We start from the raw sequence: 20,857 nt of genomic DNA, 5'->3' as shown, positions 1-20,857 counted from the left end.
AAGAGTTGACTCATTGGAAAAGACCCTGATGCTGGGAGGGATTGGGGGCAGGAGGAGAAGGGGATGACAGAGGATGAGATGGCTGGATGGCACACCAACTCTATGGACATGAGTTTGAGTGAACTCCGGGAGTTGGTGATGGACAAGGAGGCCTGGCGTGCTGCGATTCATGGGGTTGCAAAGAGCCAGACACGACTGAGCGACTGAACTGAACTGAACTGAACTGAAGGTTCATATTGACCTTTGTGGTTAGCATCTTAATCTCTATTTTAAAAATATTGACAATATTTTCACATTATAAGATTATTACGTAAAGATATTTTCCATAAGCAAGTTTGATATAAAATTATATAAGTAGGTGAGTGGAGGAAACATTCTTCTTGAAAAGAATTTGTTACAAGAGTCCAGTTTTGTAAGCAAACTTTCTATTTAGTATTGTTGCATGTTATCTTAACTACATATTAGGTAGAGAAAATCGCTAAACCAGCCTGAGCAGTTCTGTTTAACTGTAAGCTATTTTGCATGTTGTTACTAAATGATCACATATAAATCAGGTTAAGTCTAACTCAGCCCCAAATACAGAATCTTGGCAACAAAATTCAGGTAAGAGACTCTTCTCCAGAGTGGCCCATGGGAGAGAATAAGAACATGGTTTTTAAGAAAATCCCTAGGCACAGTTGAAAAATGATGATTATTTTCAGCTGATTATTCCATTATCTTAAGCTAACAATATGCTTCTGTGTTGAAAGATTCAGTTTTGCTGTTGATTAAATCATCTGGAGGAGTGGAAAGGATTTAGGGGTTTGAAAATCAGGAGACCTAGGTTCTGACCTCTGACCTCATAACTGCAACAATTAATGAGGGATTGGATAAGAGGCTTTCCTAAGGTTTCTCCATCCCTAACATTCCATATGTTATGAATATAACATAATTCATAATTCCATAATTTATAATGTACAGTAGTAGCTTTTTGTTTTCTACATGCTAGATATTTACAATGTATCAGAAAGTTGAAACTTTAATGCTAAGCAGAGCAATCCAGAATTTCTTAGGATTTTATCAAGACCTTACCCTTTATTTCCCAGAATAGCTCTAAGTCAGAAACCTGAGACTTTCACTAAAAGATAGGTGCATTTGTTTTTAGCTATGTGTATATTTGGCTTCAGAGTCCCAGCACTTACAGTTTGTGCTGTTCCCTCTTTCTCTCTCTCCTTTCTAAGACTTTTTTTTTAATATGGACTATTTGCAAAGTCATTATTGAATTTGTTACAATATTGCTTCTGTTTTTTGGCCGTGAGGCACATGGGATCTTACCTCCACGACCAGGGATCAAACCCCCACGGCCCTACATCTGAAGGCAAAGTCTTAACCACTGGACCACCAGGGAAGTCCCTGTGTTCCTCTCTTTTAAAAACTTTACTCAGTTTCTACAAATGTGTCCGTTTTCCATGAGCCTTCTTATCTTGATCCTCACTGCTGCATTTTTCATTCTGTTGCTGTTGTGGTTAATTTTTTTTTTTCTTTGAATAAAAGATAAATGCTACTACATTAATTGGTTAACCTTTTGGAAATGCTCAATAGAAAAAGCTCCCCCCTCAGTGTGTCTCCAAAGATACCAGGCTCATTTCCCAAGAATTATGCAAGGTTTTGTTAAAATCTAGAAAGTGTATGTCTCTGGATATATTCCAGGGTCTCCTGGTTTATAGTCTATGGGAACTTGAATAGAATTGTGTCCTGCTGTGGTGTGAAATCTTAATTATGTTGAACAGATTCATAGTGCTTTTAAGGTCTATGATATCCTTCTACTTTTCTGTCCATTCATTCTACTAATATTTGAGAGTTTGATATTAAAACTCCAACTAAAAATCTTAATTCATCTACTTAAAAAATAATTGTGACATATAATGGAACTATATGTAAGTTTGTTCTGTATCTTCTGTCTCCTGTAAATGCATTATCATACTTTCATAACTTAAAAAATAAAAAAAGAAAGGAAAAAACCTAGAGACTTTTAACTACTTGTAGTATATACAAACTACTCAGATTTCATCTGGATCAAGGCTTAAGATATTATGAAAATTATCAGTCAAGATGACTATACCCAAAGAATTCTTGTGAATTAGCTTTGATGACAGTTGTTCTACTTTTTGGTACCCTATTGGAGCAGTTCTGGCTTGTTAGCTACAGGTAGAAAGAAGGTTCTGATGCTCTCAGGAATGTAGAAATGGGGGCTCCACACTCACTGTGCCATAATTTCATAGTTTCTACCATGCACATTTTTTACCTCTTACCCTCTAGAATTCCTAGCTCAGGAATTTCCTAACTCTTTTTCTTTCAGCAAATTTTTCTTTTTGACAGGATTCTGGCTAGTTTGTAATCCAGAAATTTTTATTGTATGTTATTTTAGGCCATTGGATCAGTAATTTGGCATCTTTCATTTTCTGTTCCTCTGTTTTGCTTTTTAATTGGACCTAAGGCACTTATCTGGAGAAGGCAATGGCAACCCACTCCAGTACTCTTGGCCTGGAAAATGCCATGGATGGAGGAGCCTGGTAGGCTGTAGTCTATGGGGTCGTGAAGGGTCGGACACGACTTCACTTTCACTTTTCACTTTCATGCATTGGAGAAGGAAATGGCAACCCACTCTAGTGTTCTTGCCTGGAGAATCCCAGGGATGGGGGAGCCTGGTGGGCTGCCGTCTATGGGGTCGCACAGAGTCGGACACGACTGAAGCGACTTAGCAGCAGCAGCAGCATGGCACTTATCTCATTCCTTCATCCCCATCCCTCTATTAGGAAGAGCTCTTCCTGACATTCCTTTTCCAGCCTGTTTCACCATGGCTTATTAAACTCTCCCCACCACTCACACTCCCCACCTCTCATCCCCCAATCCCCATCCCTTCTTGCCCTTTCTGGTTCAAGAGCCATTTGTCTTTTCAGTAGCCATACATGATAGGATAGGTTTTCTTCACAAGAGTTGTAATATCCTGTATTGCACGTGAATTCTGGTGCTTAGAGGCTGCTCCTGCCATTACATAGTGCAGCCTGCAGTTTCATTGTACTCAGGTAGAGAAACAAGTGCCAGTGTTACCTACTCTTGCCCATAAACATTAGGGCTGGTTTTTTTAGGAGAAAGAAAGCCAGATTTCCTTCTTTTCTGAAAGCCACAGTTAAATTTCACGTGGCTTTTCATTTTCCACTTTGGGTACATTCTCCATCTCTCAACAAATGTGCTTCAGACAAACTTGCCAAAGGACACACAGCTAAGAAGATGCAAAGCCAAGATTGATCTTGAGAAAGTTAATGACTGAAAGAAAAATGTTCTTTTTCAGCACTTCCCTGATTTCCCATCAACTAAAGTGTAATGTCTATGTGAAATCTGTTATGACCACATTACTACAGTTAAGGGTGAAAAGTAATGGTAGTGTAATAAATGAGCTGGATACAGATCTATTCAGAAAGGGGGAATATGTTGATATGGGACCTTTTGGAATATAATACTTCAAGTTCCATGAAAAAAAATCTTAAATAGAGTTGCACTTTACTCAATATGTTTGAAGTTCTAAGTAAATATGTAAACTGACTATGTTATAAATGAGTTAGGGGAGTTTCTCATTTAGGCCATCTTACAGTGAATTTTTAAGAGCAAATCATCCCTTCTTATTTTGATTTCAGTTTTGCCTCTGGCATACCAGTTATCATTTAAGAAGGCTATGCCTGTGAGGTTGCATGATCATTAACTAGTTTGTAATTTCTCCAACATATATTTGAATATTGGGGTGTTTCATTGTTTCCCAAATGTTAGTATTTGCATACACTTTCACAATCTTCATTACATTACTGCTCTACAGCACCTGTATTGCTGTTTACTTACTCTTTTTCTGTGAATTGGTTCATATTTTTAACTCAAGTAGATTTATTTTTAAAAGAGACTTTGTATCACTACTGTAAATGTGAAATCAGCATAATTCACAATAAATAGAAATTAGTAGTAAAATACCATTAGATTCTAGCTAGATACCATTCCTGTTGCAGGCTTCCACCGGAGGAGGATTAGAAAGCATTTTGATAGTGTGGAAGACATGTTCTCACCAGACTAAAGATATAACCTTGTAATCATAAGGACTGACAGAGAATTGAAATGACTTTCTCACAAGGCAAGTCAATGTTATTTCAGGCTGTTTCTGTGTACCATCAAAAATCCTCTTACTACCCACAAAATATTGTAATCCCATCAAGTTTTCAGAATGAGCTCAAAAACTATTCATGAAAGCAGCAAAGTCTCTGATCTCTGAGAAAGTCGATATCTGCTCTCTTTTGATCTGGCCAAATTCATAAACTTGGTTCTGTTTCCAGGCTAAAGAGGAAATGATGGACAGTAGAAGCTACTCTAACATGCCAGACCAACTGCCTGTCTTCACTGATTCCTCCCACTTGCCACTGACCAGGTCCTTCTATCTGGACCCCATGGTCACGTTCCACCTCTACCCAGAGGGCCCAGTGCCATCCCCTTACTCGGAAAACTTGCCATTGCTGCCTTTTTCCAGTGACTCCCTGATTATGGAAAATTATGGTGAACCCTGCGCCTTCTCCTTCCCAATGCCTTATCCAAATTACAGAAGGTGTGAATATTCCTACGGGCCAGCCTTTATCCGGAAAAGGAATGAGCGGGAAAGGCAGCGGGTGAAATGTGTCAATGAAGGCTATGCCCAGCTCCGACATCATCTGCCAGAGGAGTACTTGGAGAAACGCCTCAGCAAAGTGGAAACCCTCAGAGCCGCCATCAAGTACATTAATTATCTCCAGTCCCTGCTGTATCCTGATGAGGCTGAGACCAAGAACAGCCCCAGCAAACTTTCCTCCATAATGGCAACCACCACCCGCCACTCTGACTCCATTTTTAGAATCATTTGATTCCATGTTTCCAAATAGAAACAATTTCACAAAATGTGATCCCCTACATCATTCAGTAGTTTTCCTAATGTCATTTTTGTGTGGGCAGATAATAGTTTAAATGCTAACAGATGCTGGATATGTCTTACTTGGATTTCAGATGTATGCTGCGATTCATGGGGTCGCAAAGAGTCGGACACGACAGAGCGACTGACTTGAACTGAATTGAAACATTATCTTATGTAGATTGAGAAAATGCTTCTTAAGCTTTGGTGATTTCTTTCAAGAACATTAGGGAATCGGAAGTCCTAAAAATTCTCTATGCCTCTCAACTTGCCCTTCTCCCACACTTGGCCAGAGTCTCAGGTGTGAGAAACTCACAAAAGTAATGTAAAGCATAATTAATGCCTAGTCAATACCTCTACTGCACTTTGCAGATGTTTCATGCTAAGCAGCACAATGAGCCTTCCTTGATTTGTCAAAATTTGATGGGTTTTAGCAAGAAATTTACACCTTACCCTTAACATGATGGGGAAGTATTTGGGGGCTAAAGCAAAAGTAATTAACAAAACCTTGTTGTCATTTGAAATTAATTCAGAGTCATCTTTGTCCTGCATGAGGCAGACATCCTCTGGTAGCTTAGTGTAGGGCCTAAGCGGGCAGGCTCTGCAGTCATATTGCTCCGTTTACATTCTGACTTTGCTGCCTCTCCCTGTGTCTTTTCAGTTCTTCATCCACAAAATAAGAATAAGAGTAATAGCAACTACCCCATTGTTTATTACGAGGATCACCAGCACCTGACACATAATGTTTTCATAATCATTATTTTTAAAAATTATTATTATCCTTTTTTTGTCCATAGCATCATCATGCTTCAGGTTCTCTAGGCCAGATAATGTGGGAAGGACAGTGATCCCACCTGTCTTGGAGTCTTCCTTCAAAATGTCTATTTCTCTTCCCATGATGAGCTTCAACTCTTCGGTCTTCCTTAACCCCCAGGTCCCGTCTCACCAAGCCCAGGCAGGGCTTCCAACACACTGTCACATTCATTTCTACTGTCAACTCTTTTATGAAGTCTTTCCGTCGCAGCCATTACTTGTTCCTTTATTTTGCACACATATTTCCTTGCCATTCCCATCCTGCTATTTTGACTCTGCTTGCACACTTGTCTCTGTCTTCAGTAGACTGTGAGCTCCTTGAAGATAAGGACAAGTCTTAGTCAATCCTGTATGTCCAGCACCCAGAGAAGAGCTCACATCAGGTAGGTGTCAAGAAATATTTGGTGGTATTATTTTCCTATTTCTATTCTGTCACTTTGTGTCTGGGTCACTGTTAACTCCCTGGCCTCTCAGGCTCTGTCCTCAACTGGTTCTATTTTCACTTTAATACTCTTTCTTAAAGTATTGTGTTGGCCAAAAAGTTTGTCTGACTTTTCTCATACGATGCTACAGAAAAAAACAAACGAATTTTTTTGCCAAACTAATATGTCATATTACTTCACTGCTCAAACCTCATGACAACTTCCTTTTGACTGTGACCTTGTTGGACATTCATCTGCTTGATTTTCAAAGCTCCCACCAGTTTGGCCCCTTCCCATTGATTTTCCTATGACACTCCATTCCCCCACTCCAAAAAGAAAATCAGGTGTTGCAAATGCATCCTTCTCTCTTAGCTCTTGCTTCCTACCAAGAGGGAATGGAATAATCTCCTTTTTCCTTTCACCATTGAAATCCCACCTATCTTCAGAAATCCTTTTCTCATAGCCAGAGATCTAACTAGTCTTTCTTAGACTCTAGCTTTGTGCACCAAATCACTCAGCCTTTTGGGCAACAGTCATTCTCCTGGCTGCAGTTAAGCTCTGTGAGGGTAGACATCAGTTAGGATGCTTTTGGCTGTGAGCAATACAAAAATCTAACAAAAATTGGTATAATCAAAAAAGGGAGGATTTCCCTGGTGGTCCAGAAGTTAAGACTTTGCACTTACTCCCACTGCAAGGGGTACAGGTTCAGGCAGGGCTCAACACTGTCACCAAAAATCTGTGTTCTTTAGATCTATCCTCTCTGGGAACAGCTTCAGTGTCCCAGAAAGACTGTCGGGAGCTCCCAGAATTATAAGCTTTCTTATTTCTGTATAGGAGGAAATATAAATTCTATAACCAAGATTTCTAACAAAAGTCTTGAGATTCACGCTGACTGGAGAGGCACGGGACATGCCGACGCCTTAGAGGACAGGGGATGGAATGTGCTGATGGACACACAGCAACCAGGGGTACAGCCAGCCTCTCCCTGCCACTCAGATTCACAACAGAAACAGGAACTGGTGGAAGGGGGGAGTAGATGTGGTAGAGACACTCACAGATCTGCAAAATGGCTGTCAGATGCCTCGAATACCATCCTCTGGATGTTCAAATGAGAGCGAACTCTGGACTTCTGTTCCTTTGGTCCCACTGTCCACTCCCACCACCCAAAGTTATCACCACACACCTGTTTCTCAGCAGTCCTGTCTCCTTCAGACAAACGTGCTCACAGTTTTGGTTATTTCATTTTAAACTACAAGTTCTATCTTAGAGTCCTTAAGCCAACCGGTGGGTTCCCTCCACTCCAGCCTCCTGCCCACAGTGGAGAAAGGCAGATCAACAGCCTTGAGACTCTGTGGGGTCAGACCCCTCCTTCCCAAGACTCTCCTAGATCCAGGAGGGTGTCCCACCGCCACTGACTCAGCAGTGGAGAAGCATAGCTTTTGGGAACTGATGCTACACTGGCCCTTCTCCCCAACACCACCTGTCAACACCACTCCCCAGAAAGGCAGTGAATAACCAACTCCCTACCCTCTCTTCCCGCCCATGCTGCCCAGGGCCCCAGTCACCCCTCCGCACATGCTCAGTACACTCCCTCTGGCCCAGCTGGCTGTATCCATGGCAACATGCTTGGCAACCAGGAGTCGGTTGGGCTGAGGCCGTGAACTCCTAACCGTCTGAAGGGACAGAGGCTGAGGTGGAGGAGTCTGGCTGGGGCTGTGGTGAGTACTCTTGGGGTCAGAAGCATGGGCTTGGGCAGGAGCACACCCAACAGGGCCAAGCTGGGCTGGGCCAGCCGAGTGTGATCTCGGGCCCTGGGTAGCAGCTGTCGCCTCTGAGCACATCTTCGGAGGCCACCGCCCTGGGCTCTCAGCTCGGTCGAGTTAGTCCCCCAGGTGACCAGGTTAGGAGGAGGGAAGTCTGTGGCTTGGGTTAGGGGTCAGTTTGTCATCAAGGGCTGGGATTTGTAAAAGGAAGTATGTAAACCCCCGAAGTCCCAACAACTGGGGTGGAGGTGGGGGGTGGGTAAACAAAACTAACGTATATTGATTGAGCTACTTAAAGATGCCAGGTGCTTTCCACAGATCATCTCCAGGGCGTTAACTGACGCACCCAGGTGAAGTGAGCACGCAGCCAGCAGGCGGTGAAGGACTTCCAGCTGGGTTTCTCTGAAGTCACAGCTCTTGCTCTTTCAACCCTCCCCTATTTCCTGAGCGGAGTCTCCCCGGGCAGGTGATGATTCTGGGGACACCCTGCGCGTGGTGGGAGCGGTGGGGCCGCGGAGAGGCGGCCGCGAGCCAGGCGGCTTCTGCTGGGCTGTGGGCTGCAATTCAGGTAATAGAGCCGCTGGTTCTCAGGTGTTTTCGCGAGGTCTATGGACTCCTCCGCGCGGCCTGGGACGCCTTTGCCCAAATACTGCAGCGTGGCCACGACCCTGAAGGCCCCTGCCTGGGCCGGCACTGCTCCTCCCTGGGACCTCTCCTTCACCTGCCCCCTCGCCTGCAGAGCACCCTGGCTGACCCGGCACAGCCTCCTCACCAGGTACCCATCTATACTTCCTTTTTCCTCTCTGTTCTTGGCTCAAAATGGTGGGAGACATGATGGCCCAGGATGGAGAGGACTTGCTTCCTGGGAAGGCCGAAAGGGTTCCTTACTGGTGTGGGCTGAGTTCCTTGGGTTATTATAATCCCCCCGACTCTACTCACAATAAATAAATAAGTAAATACATAGAGACTTGCCTGGAGGTCCAGTGTTTAGGACTCCAGGATTCTACTGCAGGGAACACAGGTTCGATCCGTGGTTGGGGAACTAAGATCCTGCATGCCTCCATGTACAGCCAAAATATAAATAAACTCTAACCCCAGTGACAAGGGCTGACCTGGCTTTTGTCCTGCCTTGTAGTGGAGGGGCTGATGTCAGAGTTGATATGTGTGGGAGAAGGCAGGCATCACCAGTTATAAAAGTGCTGGCTCATTTTATCATCTTCTCTGCAACTTGCCCTGGCACTATATGAGGGAATTAGGTGAGGTCGCCCGATCCTTCCTCAGGTTCCCTCAGTTGTCCTAGCTTTTTGTGAATGGTACCCAAAGTTAGCTATCTACAGTGTGAATACTAGAGGGGAAGGGAACCTCAGCCGATAAGCACATACAAATCGTGTAAGTCGCATGCTATTCAAGTCAGTCTGCCCAGGCCGGAACCCTATAGCCCCCTTTCTTGTTTCACCCATGTGGACCATTTCCCTTCAAAGCCAGAGTTTAAACAGTCCTGTATCCTGGCTTGCCCACAAAATAAATACTTTTTTTTTTTTTTTGGAAAACCAAAACCTGACTCAACAATTCCCTATGGCTTGGTTTTGTCTACCAGAGTTCCCAGAACCAGCTTCTCCTTTTTTCTGTCCCTCAGCCTCTTACTCAGCCCCTGTGCTTCCCCCGCTGACACTTCCTCCTCTCTTCCGACTCCATGGTGCTCAGCCTCTTTGCAGTTTTGCTCCTTTGTCATCACCATCCAAGCCTCCACACCTCATCCTGGAATCCCGCACACCACCTCAGGATCTCCCTTCCTGGAAGAACACTTTCCTGGCCTGCTATCTAGTCTCAGAACCAGTTAATCTGGCCGTCCCATTATATATCAAGGCTGATCCCATTCTGATTACCTTGAAACAATTCCCAGGCCTTAAACAGCGATTCCCTTCACTCTCCTCTCCTTCCTCTTCCAGCAATTTACCTTATCAGAAGTCACAGATTGCCACTCTTAACACGGGCTTCTGTTCCATATTGCCTTAACTGTCAAGTTCACCCCATGGTTCTGCTCAGACCTAACTTTGAAATGTGTTTCTTGATGGTTTTAGGGCTTGCTTTTCTCTGCTTCCCTAATTCCATTTGTTTTCCCCCAGATATGCATCTTACTACCCTTGTCTCCACATTGCTGACCCAGCATGGCAGGGGCCTGGCTGGCTGGGAAGAGCTGGAGAGGCTGCTGACACATGGGTCCTGGCAAGAAGGGAACCAGATGGCTTTTATTACAGGGCTCAGATAAAGGCTGCTCCAGAGGCAAGTCCCTCAGTCCCCATGTCTCCCCATATGCTCCTCTGGGTGGCCCTGTCATACCTGATATGCCTCAGCTGTTCAGTGTCTTAAATAAGCACAGATCTTCCATGGCCAGGATGTGGAGGTGAAAATGTCATGTCAGTGAGTGCATCAGTTTGCTGCTGCTGCTGAGTCATTTCAGTCGTGTCCGACTCTGTGCGACCCCATAGACGGCAGCCCACCAGACTCCCCCATCCCTGGGATTCTCCAGGCAAGAACACTGGAGTGGGTTGCCATTTCCTTCTCCAATGCATGAAAGTGAAAAGTGAAAGTAAAGTCGCTCAGTCGTGTCCGACTCTTAGCGACCCCGTGGACTGCAGCCCACCAGGCTCCTCCGCCCATGGGATTTTCCAGGCAAGAGCACTGGAGTGGGGTGCCATTGCCTTCTCCAATCAGTTTGCTAGGGCTACATAACAAAGTGGCACAAACTGAGTGGCTTTAACAATAGAAATTGATTCTTTCAGTTCTGGAGAGAACCAGGTGTGGGCAGGGGTGGTGATTCTGAGGGCTCTGGGGGAGGATCTGTTCCGTGCACCTCTCCCAGCTTCTGGTGGTTTGCTGGCAATCTTTGAAGTCCCTTGGCTTGTAGAAGCATCCCCCCGAACTTGGTCTTCATCTTCACTTGCTGTTCTCCCTGGGCTCATGTCTGTGTTCAAATTTCCCCTTTTTATAAGGACACCAGTCATTGGGTTAGGGGCCCACTCTACTCAGTCATCCTCAGTGTGACTTTGTCTTAAGTCATTTAGACTAAAGTGTGACACATTTTGAGGTCCTAGGGGCTAGGACATCAACATGAATTTTGGGGGGACATAATTCAACCCGTAACCGTGAAGAAAATGTACAGTAAAAGCACTTTGTTCAGGAAGATTCGGTGTGTGGAGTTATGAGCACCAGCCTAAGGGAAAGAGGAACCAACCCTGTATACCTCATGTGCGCCTGTGTCCTTCCGCATGGGAGCACAGTCCCTGTGTGCTGGGGCCAGGCCTGGGCTTTACTTTGCTGACTGCTTGCTTCATTGGGATTTTCCTCTTTCTTTTCAGAGTCAGACTTTGCGGGTCCATAGAGGGAAAACTGTTGTGATTTATAAAAAAAAATGTTACAGAATTTCCAATCAAAAGTCATTTTGTCATTTTTCAGTAACTAATATGTGAGTTCAAATGAAATATCAGCAGGAGTTTGCTCAAATATAGATTCTGTCTGCTGCTGCTGCTGCTGCTGCTAAGTTGCTTCAGTCGTGTCCGACTCTGTGCGACCCCATAGACGGCAGCCCACCAGGCTCCCCCGTCCCTGGGATTCTCCAGGCAAGAACACTGGAGTCTAGTGACTAGATAAAAGTTAATTTGTAACCACACTTTATCGCTCTTCAAAAATCATACTGAGTTCTCCAAACAGCTTGTTCTTTTAATTAGCTCAGTATTCCTCCTGCCCTCCCTGTCAGGCCGCTCGTTCCTTCCTCGGCCCCGCCTCCCCTCATGGACATGCAGGCAGTGCACAGGGCTGCCTTTGCCTGGCAGGGCCTGTGATTGATACCCTACCCGCGGCTGGTCCAGGACACGGGGACAACGCTTCCTGAGAGGGCTGGGAGAACTCTTCCTGGGGTGCTTTGGGAAAGATGGAGAGGACCCAGTTTACTCCTGTGAATTGCAGACCAAAAATAAAGATAGGAGAAAAGAAAAACAGGAAAAGAAAGAGCACGGGAAGGGAAAGGCAGGAAGTGATAAACAAGAGTTGCCACAGCAAGAAGCAGAGGGAGAGCCTCTGCCTCATAGCCGGCCTGTCCCTGCCGTAATGGGCTCCAGCAGCACCCGGCCTGGCCCCTTCCCTAGCTGGCCCCTGCTGTGTGGGAGGGAGCCCCTCAGCCTGGCTTTGGGCATTGTAGGGAACCATGAAGCTCCCTGTAGTACTTCCTAAGGCCAGGTATTATTCTGAATATTTTCCTTCCCACAGCTGGAGAGGCAAGGGGTCCTGCTGGTGGAATTTGAGGCTCCCCTTGCCACAGGCCCAGAGCTGCCAGCCCAGCGGCAGAGCGTGGTCTTAGAGGAAGATGTCATTCAGTTCTCGCCAACCATGGAATTCTCACTGCGACCTGGGGACAAGGTGCTGGCACCCTGGGGCCCTGACCAACAACGCTATGGCCCTGGCACTGTTCTGTTGGGCTTGGAGGCGGGAGACCTCCAGAGAGGTAAGGGAGCTGCTCTGGGGCTCCCCGGGCCAGGCTGGTGATGAGGCTGAGGAAAGAGCAAAGCGGCTGTCTCTACAGCTTAGGGGTCTTAGGGGCTTGAGGAAATCCTTACCCTTTCACTTGCAGCTTCATCCCGAGGGTGGCCACAGATAGACAAATCATATTTTTCCGATTATAAAATATTTGTTATCAGGGCAAAATCACCCAAGGCTACTATGTCTATGTTGGTTACCTGACCTATGGTGTGGTGAGGTTGTCCAGAGGTCACACCTGTACTCGGTCCCCCACCATGTCATCCAGGCACGGATACAGTGTCCCCTTGTGTGGGGCCCGCCAGGCAGCATCATTGTAATTCAAACCACTAAGGAGGCTTCTCCTCCCCTCCCCCTACCTGAGGAGGCATTGGGTTTTGATGAGAAAACTGAGACATGGAGGCACAGGACGGGGAGGTAAACATGGGGCAGGTGAGGGACGTCCCTGGCAGGCTTTGCAGGGAGAGGTGTGCGTGAGACAGCAGGCAAAGCTGAGGGGCTGTGCTGAGGCTTTGCTTCTGGGGAGAGGAGAACCTTTACCCTTGATGTAGAAGAGGCGGTTGTAACAAAATGTTGCCCTTCTCTGTTACATAGCATCCCCGAAAGAAGAAGAAATTACTGTTCATTTCTGGAATGGCAGGACAGCTCCAGTGCCTCTCAGAGGGGTCCAGTGGGTGCCCCCAGCTGTCTGGAAGAAGGCTGTGGACGGGCTGCATAAGCCTTTCGCCAGGCAGCACCCCAGGCCCCTCCTCTGGGCCCCTTGCTGCTCTCTGGTGGGGCCGGTCACTGGATTTGTCACCAGCGGGCTTCCTTTGAGCCCTCCATTCCTGTGTGCTCCCTGCTACCCACATGCCGGCTGCCGGCTGCCGGTCCAGGGCTGCCTCTGCTGCTGCCCCCTGGCTGGACCCACATGGTGGCCTCCAATTAGGACCTCAGGGGTTGCAGCCAGAGAACCTCCAGAAGCGGAGCTGAAGCCCACAGCCCAGCTTTTGCCCCTGGAGAATCCTGAGGAGGAAGAAGTGGCAGTGCAGGCTCCCGCGGCTGTTTCCTCCTCCTCCACCCCCTCCTCTTCTGAAGACGAGGATTTGGAGAATGAGCTGGAGAGGGGCCCCCCTCAGAGGCTGCTGGTGGACAGCACAGTCAACACGGACCCCATCCTTCTCGAGAAGTCTCCGAGGAAGCAGGGTGGCCTCTGCCAGCCCGAGTGGAGGTACTGGAGGAGAAACGGGCCTGAGCCGTACCCAGGGAAGCCAGGTAGGCCTTTTCCTAGGGTGGGGCTGAGGCCCCTGCTCCCTTCCCCTCTGCAACCCCCTCCTTGGGTGGGGGTGGTCTCTCAGGAATCCGATACACTTGTCTGCTGTGATGGAACTGGAAGTAACACTGGGGGGTGTGGTCATGTTGAAGGGGGGCTGTGATAAGAGGGAAGTAGTGGGCTTTATTGATTAAATGGAAACCTAACAAGAAAGGATGAGCCGATCTTGGTGCTAAGCTTTGCATCCCTATTTGACAACTGTCCTTTCTTTCTTCACTAGTCTACTGGGAGGACACTGCCATTGTCCGTTTCTACCCTCCCCTCCTTCACTTTCCTTGGAGGCTGTGATTTTTCTCTACATGTGCAGTCAGAATGCCTCCACGTGTTGATTAGAGTCTTCAAGACCCTGAGAACTCAGAAACGTCTTTAAACATTGGTCATCAGACCCTACTCTTCATATGAGCCCCTGAGGAAGTCAGAGTGGGAAGAACCGGGCGCAGCCTTAATCATCTCACTCTGCCATGGAAAGGGGAGGCAGGGTCACTGTTGGCAATCTGCAGCCACTCCCGAACTTCTTTACCCCAGCAAAGACCTGTGTGACATGCCCTCGTAGGCTTAGGGTAGTGTGTCACTGATAATGCCTCGTGCCATGTGATCTAAATTCCCAATGTGGCCCAGAAAGAGCAGATACCTAAGGCAGCTGGCAGAGCTTTATGAAGGAGATGGCTTGCCCTAGCCAGCCCTCGGAGAAGGCAGTGGCACCCCACTCCAGTACTCTTGCCTGGAAAATCCCATGGACAGAGGAGCCTGATGGGCTGCAGTCCATGGGATTGCTAAGAGTTGGATACAACTGAGCCACTTCACTTTTACTTTTCACTTTCATGCACTGGAGAAGGAAATGGCAACCCACTCCAGTGTTCTTGTCTGGAGAATCCCAGGGACAGAGGAGCCTGGTGGGCTGCCGTCTATGGGGTCGCACAGAGTCAGACACGACTGAAGCGACTTAGCAGCAGCAGCAGCCAGCCCTAGACTAGTCTAACCCTAATTCAACCTTCAGTGAACTAAATGAACATTGAACCTGGGGCAGGGATACTGAGGGTTAAAGAATACCACTGCTAAGGGTATAAGGATCTGTAGACACTGCCCACTCGGGGACTCACTGAGTCCCCATTTGAAGCCATTGCCAGGATATCTGCTTAGTCAGGACCTCTCAACCCACAGGGATTTCAGTCTTGCTCCAGGCATAAGGACTTTATTAGTCTTTCGTTCCAGGAAGCTGAGAAATTGTTTCCACAGTGAGAAACTTTCTTGGTGACTCCTCTGGGTCCCTGGCCTTTGGAGTGGGCAGGGATAGATATATTAGTTGCTGATTTGTTTTTGTTTGGCTGTGTTGGGTCTTAGTTGTGGCACCCAGGGTCTTCATCGTGTCATGTAGGATCTTTCCTGGTGCAGCACATGGACTCTCTAGTTGTGGTACATGGGCACCCTGCAGCATGTGGGATCTTAGTTCCCCAACCAGGGATTGAACTCAGATCCCCTGCATTGCAAGATGGATTCTTAACCACTGGACCACCAGAGAAGTCCCAACTGCTGTTGTATTTTATATGATGGTTTCTTCCTTAGATTTCAAGGTGTGGGACCTTTCCCCCATGTCTGAGAGGGACAGGAATCTAGCTATGACCAGTGGAGCTTTTCCTCCACTCTCTAAGAGGACACTTTGTATAGAAAATGTCAAGATAGGGCAGGGAGAGCTTCCTGGATGTCTTTCCTTGCAGTGAAAGGCCTTGGCAGAAGTGCTTGGAAACAGGTTTCTACAGTTGTGTCCTCTAACAAGTAATAATATAAACAAAATAGTGCCCAAATCTAGAGTTTTCAAGTTAAATTCTCCATGGCTTCCACTGCCTCCTGCTTCAGCACAGACTAGGGAAAGAAAAGCTTTATCTATCCAGAGGGAGTAGCCGGTGGGGAGCGACTGAGATAGGATGAGGCCCTGCCTCATGGAGAGGCAGGCCAGTGGGGTAACCAGAGGGCCATGGTGCGCAGACCTGCCCTGGCTCCAGGCCTGCATTCCCATGGCCTGCTCCATGGCATTCTATCCAGACTGTTCCAAACCCAACTGAGTCCAGACCAATCTTTCCTGGCCCCAAGGTACACTGCTTTTATCTCCCACCCAACCGGCTACACCTACGTTCAGCCTCTCTCCCCATTACCATATTTAAACAGATCCTCTCTAAAGTACTCTGCATCCCCAAATAAAGTCTAATGATTGGCCATAAAGAGAGTATCTTCAGGTACTTGGCCTGGCTTTCCTCTAGGTTATTGGACCATTTGTTATGCTCCAGGCAAAGGTTAATTCTTGGAGTGGAACCATGATAATCAGTGAGCCTGCCCTCTGCCAAGTCCCACACCTGCACTCAAAGCTATGGAGAATAAGCCTGGATGGGGTGTGGAGAAAGGGCCCGTCACCAGCCCTTGTCCCAGACAGACGCTGTGCCTCACTAACCAGTGAGATGAAGTGTGTAAAAGGACACGTGTGCCGGGCTGGAAACCATGGCAAACACCAGAGGTTTTCTTTTCTCCCTTCCAGATCTTGTTCCCTTCTAAGAAAATGTGCTGCTTTGCTTCTCCTAATTGTGCTTGAGTGCCACCAAGAACTGATGCTTGCCAGTCTGGTCTGAGGCTCTGCCCACTAAGGATCCTCTTGTATGGGTCCCCGCCTGCCACACTTTTGGCTCCTTTTAGTTACAGGCTGAGAGGTTACTGTCTGATCCTAACAAACCTGGGGGCAGGATTCCTGCCAGCAGACATGCTGCTCTCCACCCTTGCTTACAACTGAAACAGGGTTCAGAGAGTTAAGGGATTCTGTGATCCATGATTTAGTCCTACCCAAGTCGTCAAGACTAACCCTATCAAAATGGTAGCATATTCAACTAACTGAATTTTGGGTTCAGGAATAAGACTTTGCAGCACCCAGAAAGATGAGAAGAGCAACAGACAACAGAGAGAGAAACCTGCTGCAGCAGGGAGTCCTAGAGAGCTGGCCCTGAACGTCACTGGCATGAAGCCGCTGCAGATCCTGCCCAAAGAAGCCGGACACAGAAAACTGAGTCAGGGTACTGCTGCACATCAGCGGGGCCAGAACTCCGAGACTAAAAGCCCCAAGGATCAAGGTAGAGCAGAATGGCTGCAAAGGGGCTTCTGAAGGGCTCTCTCCAGGGTTCTTTGATCTTTTGGAGTCATACCCACAATCTTGCATATGATTTCAGAAGGCTTGCAGAACCCACAGATTTCCTCACTGGCTTCTTGGGTGTGTAAGGATCCCTGTTTAAGTGACCCTCTACCTGGTGATGGTGGGTATGGGTCTGCTTTACTAGGCCTCTGTCCATGAGTCTGCTCTTCACTAGGAATGCTAAGACAGCACTACTTAAAACTTTGTTTTCATCATATGAAATACTGGCCTTTTTTCTGAGGCAAAACTTACATTCAAAACGAGGTGAAGTCCTAGGCAGTTAAACTGAAATGCAACGATACTGTTGGCGTGCTAGCTTAAAGACGCTTAGGACACAGCAGTGACTTCATAATTTTAAGGATCAAAAGTCACTGATTTTTAAAGTCAGCATAAGACTCTCAGTGTTGGTTTTTTTTTCGTCTTATAGGAAGCTAAAGAGTAGAGGTGGTAACCTGAGGAGGAGCTACAGAGTGGCTGACAAGGCACTCTTCAACGGAAATGGCACAGTGAGCCCACAGATCACAGTCCAGTAAGCAGCAGCATCTTCACCTGTCCTGAGGAGCACAGGAGTGAGGAGCCCAGGGCTCCCTGCCAGGGGCCGGGTAAGACCTGCTTAAGGATGCCTCTTCCACAGAAGCTACAGAACATGGTTGGCCTGCTTTGGGCAAACGTGTCCACAGCCTCTCTGTTATCTTTTCATAAAGCCTCAACTGTACAAGAGCGACGTTTTGTTTCCCTTCTTAATGCCAATAAAAAGGAATTTTCTTCATTTTCAAATCTCTCCCTTTATTGTCATAATTAACCTTTGCTTGGAAAGCAAGCTGTAAAAACTATTCAGACAGTATCATTACATTATTACTTTCAGGCAGAAGAGGGTGAAGGGACTTTCAAGTTAAAATAGGCACTGAAAGAGACACAGTCCAGTTCCTAGGAAGGCTGACCCTCACAGTCAGCACTAAAGGCAGGATTAATGTGTACATATTAAGAATATACAGTAGCTTTATTCTTCTTGATACTCAGAAAAAGGTGATGTGATGCCTGTGACGGTCCACATCATATGGGGAAGACCAAGTCCACACTTTGTCCGGAATCAACTGCTACGATGTGAGTCTTTTTGGTCAAGTCATCTGCACCCACAGTGACGGAATAGGTCCCTGGATAGACTTCTATGTAGAGGTCCTTAGAGATGTTCTCAGCCTGGAAGGAAAAGCAGATGTACCAGTTTAGAGGTTTTATGTCCTGCTGCTGTCAGAGCACCCTGTGTGTGATGCAGTGAGAGGCGCTAAGGTGGGAGACGGAGGTTCTGCTTTCTACACCTGACTTGGCCACATAACAGGACTGCCCTTCAGGCCAGTCTCACCTGCTCTTTATGCTTTTATTTCTAAAATTAGCTCACAAGAATGTATATGAAAATGCTGAGTTGTTGCAGGAACATGAAGAATCATAAAAGGACACACTGGCTGGAGTGTAAAGTTAAGAATCAGGTGGAGGGAAAGGCTAATGACCATTGCTTTGGGGCTCAAAAGTAGGCAGTGGCACCTGTTAGCACAGACCAGCAGCAATGGCGAGGCACTGCAGGATGATGCAAAGCATTCTTTTTAGGTGTGCTTTGCTAAATTCATTATTAGGATGAAACATTTCTCCTAAAGCTGAGACTATGAATAGATTCCATTTTGTCATGCAGCAAGTCAGCTGGCTGGCTAATGTCCTCCCTTGGAGGGCTGGTTCTCCCATACAGATGGTCCTTGACTTACAACAATCTGACCCATTTTTTTTTTTTTTTTTTTACCATAATGTGAATGTGATATGCATTCAGCAGAAACCGTACTTCCAATTTTGATCTTTTTGCAGGCTAGTGTGATGCTGTGCCAGCAGTGAGAGATCTCCCAGTCAGCTGTGCAATCCGAGAGTAAACAACTGATACACTTATAACCATTCTGTACCCATACAACCAGTCTCCTTTTCACTTTCAGTGCAGCATTTGATAAATTACATGAATTATTCAAAACTTAACTATAAAGTAGGTTTTGTGTTAGATGATTTTGCCCAACTGAGGGTATATAAGTTGGGTATATAAGTGTATATAAATGTATATACACTTATATACCAAGGGTATATAAGTGTTCTGTGCATGTTTAAGGAAGGCAAGGCGAAACTATGACTTTCAGCAGCTTAGGGATATTAAGTACACTTTCGATTATGGTATTTTCAACTTACGGATTTATCAAAACCAGCCAGTGTTGGAGGCATCTAAGCCTAACAACTTGTACTAGAAGCAGAATAGTCTTAGTTGCTACTAAGTCTAGTATATTCTGAATCCAGGCTAGGAGTACACTGTAGACCAACAAAAATTAAACTATTACTACAACATACAGGGGTTCCACTCCTCAGAATTCAGCCCTTCCAAGTTCCAGAAGATTCCCTGGGTTCATGAACAAATGAGTATTTTACCCTGAAAAACTCATCACTGTATGTTTTCACATAGAAACATTTGTGGAAAATAGGCACAAACTCCTTTAAATGTTTTGGAACCCGATCTAGCTGAATGTATATGTTTCAGAATTTCAGCCATGGTTTTCACTTCATAAGCAGGGGGCCAGGCCCCTCCCACTGCTTAAACAGATGGTGACATTCCAGCAGGGCCCAGCTGAGCTGTAGGAATGGAGTTATGAATGCTCTGCATTCTTTCCAACCACAACTATGAGTTGAGGCACAAACGCTATCTCTGAAATTTCAAGGGAAGGAAGGATACCAAGAAAATATAATTTTACAGTGAACTAAAATGCTGCACACTTTCCCCTAAGATAAAAATATCCCAACTTAAAAATAATATGGATCTAACACAAAGAACCCTGTTGTAACCCAGTCAGCTGATTCATGGACGGCAGTGGTGGGGAAGCCGGTGCCCTGGAAGTTCGGTACTCACAGACTGGGGTGCCTTCAGCACACACTCTGACGCCCGATGCATGCCTCCAACACTAAGGCCTGCGTCTTTTCTCTGAAGAGAGAGGTAGAAACACTGATGAGGGCCCGAACTTCGACTTCTGGATGGTAGAAATTTTTTCCAACTTAATGAGGAACTAACAATTGTGCTGTCACTGTTTTCCAAGTTGTCACTAAGATCTTAAGGCTTTTAGTGATTTCTGTCATGTACTTTTAGTCAGATGTTTACCATCATTACCTTTTATCCTTACATGGGCTTTGGAGAAAGACAGACCTGAGTTTGAATCCTATGCTGCTGCTGCTAAGTCGCTTCAGTCGTGTCCGACTCTGTGCGACCCCGTGCGACCCCATAGACGGCAGCCCACCAGGCTGCCCTGTCCCTGGGATTCTCCAGGCAAGAACACTGGAGTGAGTTGCCATTTCCTTCTCCAAGGCATGAAAGTGAAAAGTGAAAGTGAAGTCGCTCAGTCGTGTCTGACTCTTATCGACCCCATGGACTGCAGCCTTCCAGGCTCCTCTGTCCATGGGATTTTCCAGGCGAGAGTACTGGAGTGGGTTGCCATTGCCTTCTCCTATACCTGCCATTTATTGAGAGGGACAGATTAATATCTCTTAAGTCTTGATTTCCAGCCTATAACCTGGGGACACTAGACTGTAGGAAGATTTAAAGTGCAAAAGTGATTGACGTTTAACAGGCTTTCAGAAAACAGAATTCTCTTCTGTGCTTCTCCCAGCAGTGGGAGTATTAGAGAGGAAGAGACTGAACTGAGAAAGTCAATTTCTCTTAGAGTCATCAACTTACATTTTATAGGAAGGGAGGCTGCTGCTAAGTCGCTTCAGTCGTGTCTGATTCTGTGCGACCCCATAGATGGCAGCCCACCAGGCTCCCCCGTCCCTGGGATTCTCCAGGCAAGAACACTGGAGTGGGTTGCCATTTCCTTCTCC

At 46.4% G+C, this 20,857-nt stretch overlaps 3 protein-coding genes across 3 annotated transcripts in view; 2 read left to right on the top strand and 1 right to left on the bottom strand.

Moving 5' to 3' along the window:
• The first annotated feature begins 4,367 nt into the window (after positions 1 to 4,367).
• Positions 4,368 to 4,913, top strand: ASCL3 (achaete-scute family bHLH transcription factor 3). Its single transcript, XM_010829308.1, has one exon. It carries the CDS (start codon positions 4,368 to 4,370, stop codon positions 4,911 to 4,913), a length of 546 nt encoding a protein of 181 aa, XP_010827610.1.
• Positions 4,914 to 7,825: 2,912 nt separating this feature from the next.
• Positions 7,826 to 17,740, top strand: LOC104980548 (chromosome unknown open reading frame, human C11orf16). The gene is made up of 8 exons (XM_010829306.1): positions 7,826 to 7,910; positions 8,274 to 8,421; positions 8,547 to 8,730; positions 10,082 to 10,238; positions 12,222 to 12,456; positions 13,083 to 13,742; positions 16,692 to 16,910; positions 17,397 to 17,740. The coding sequence occupies exons 3-8, from the start codon at positions 8,564 to 8,566 to the stop codon at positions 17,402 to 17,404; spliced, it is 1,446 nt and encodes a 481-aa protein (XP_010827608.1). The 5' UTR covers positions 7,826 to 7,910; positions 8,274 to 8,421; positions 8,547 to 8,563; the 3' UTR covers positions 17,405 to 17,740.
• AKIP1 (A kinase (PRKA) interacting protein 1) overlaps positions 17,735 to 20,857 on the bottom strand; it is a 7,746-nt gene continuing 4,623 nt past the window's right edge. Inside the window, exons 5-6 of the mRNA XM_010829307.1 lie at positions 19,896 to 19,967; positions 17,735 to 18,166 (exon numbers count right to left, since the gene is read on the bottom strand). Of these exons, the coding sequence (XP_010827609.1) occupies positions 18,023 to 18,166; positions 19,896 to 19,967 (216 nt within the window). The 3' untranslated portion in view covers positions 17,735 to 18,022. The remainder of the gene's footprint in view (positions 18,167 to 19,895; positions 19,968 to 20,857) is intronic.

Source organism: Bison bison, unplaced genomic scaffold (assembly GCF_000754665.1).
Source record: "Bison bison bison isolate TAMUID 2011002044 unplaced genomic scaffold, Bison_UMD1.0 scf7180017864503, whole genome shotgun sequence".
Taxonomy (NCBI): domain Eukaryota; kingdom Metazoa; phylum Chordata; class Mammalia; order Artiodactyla; family Bovidae; genus Bison; species Bison bison.
Note: the sequence above shows the minus strand (reverse complement) of the source record. Positions and strands in the feature narration are given on the sequence as shown.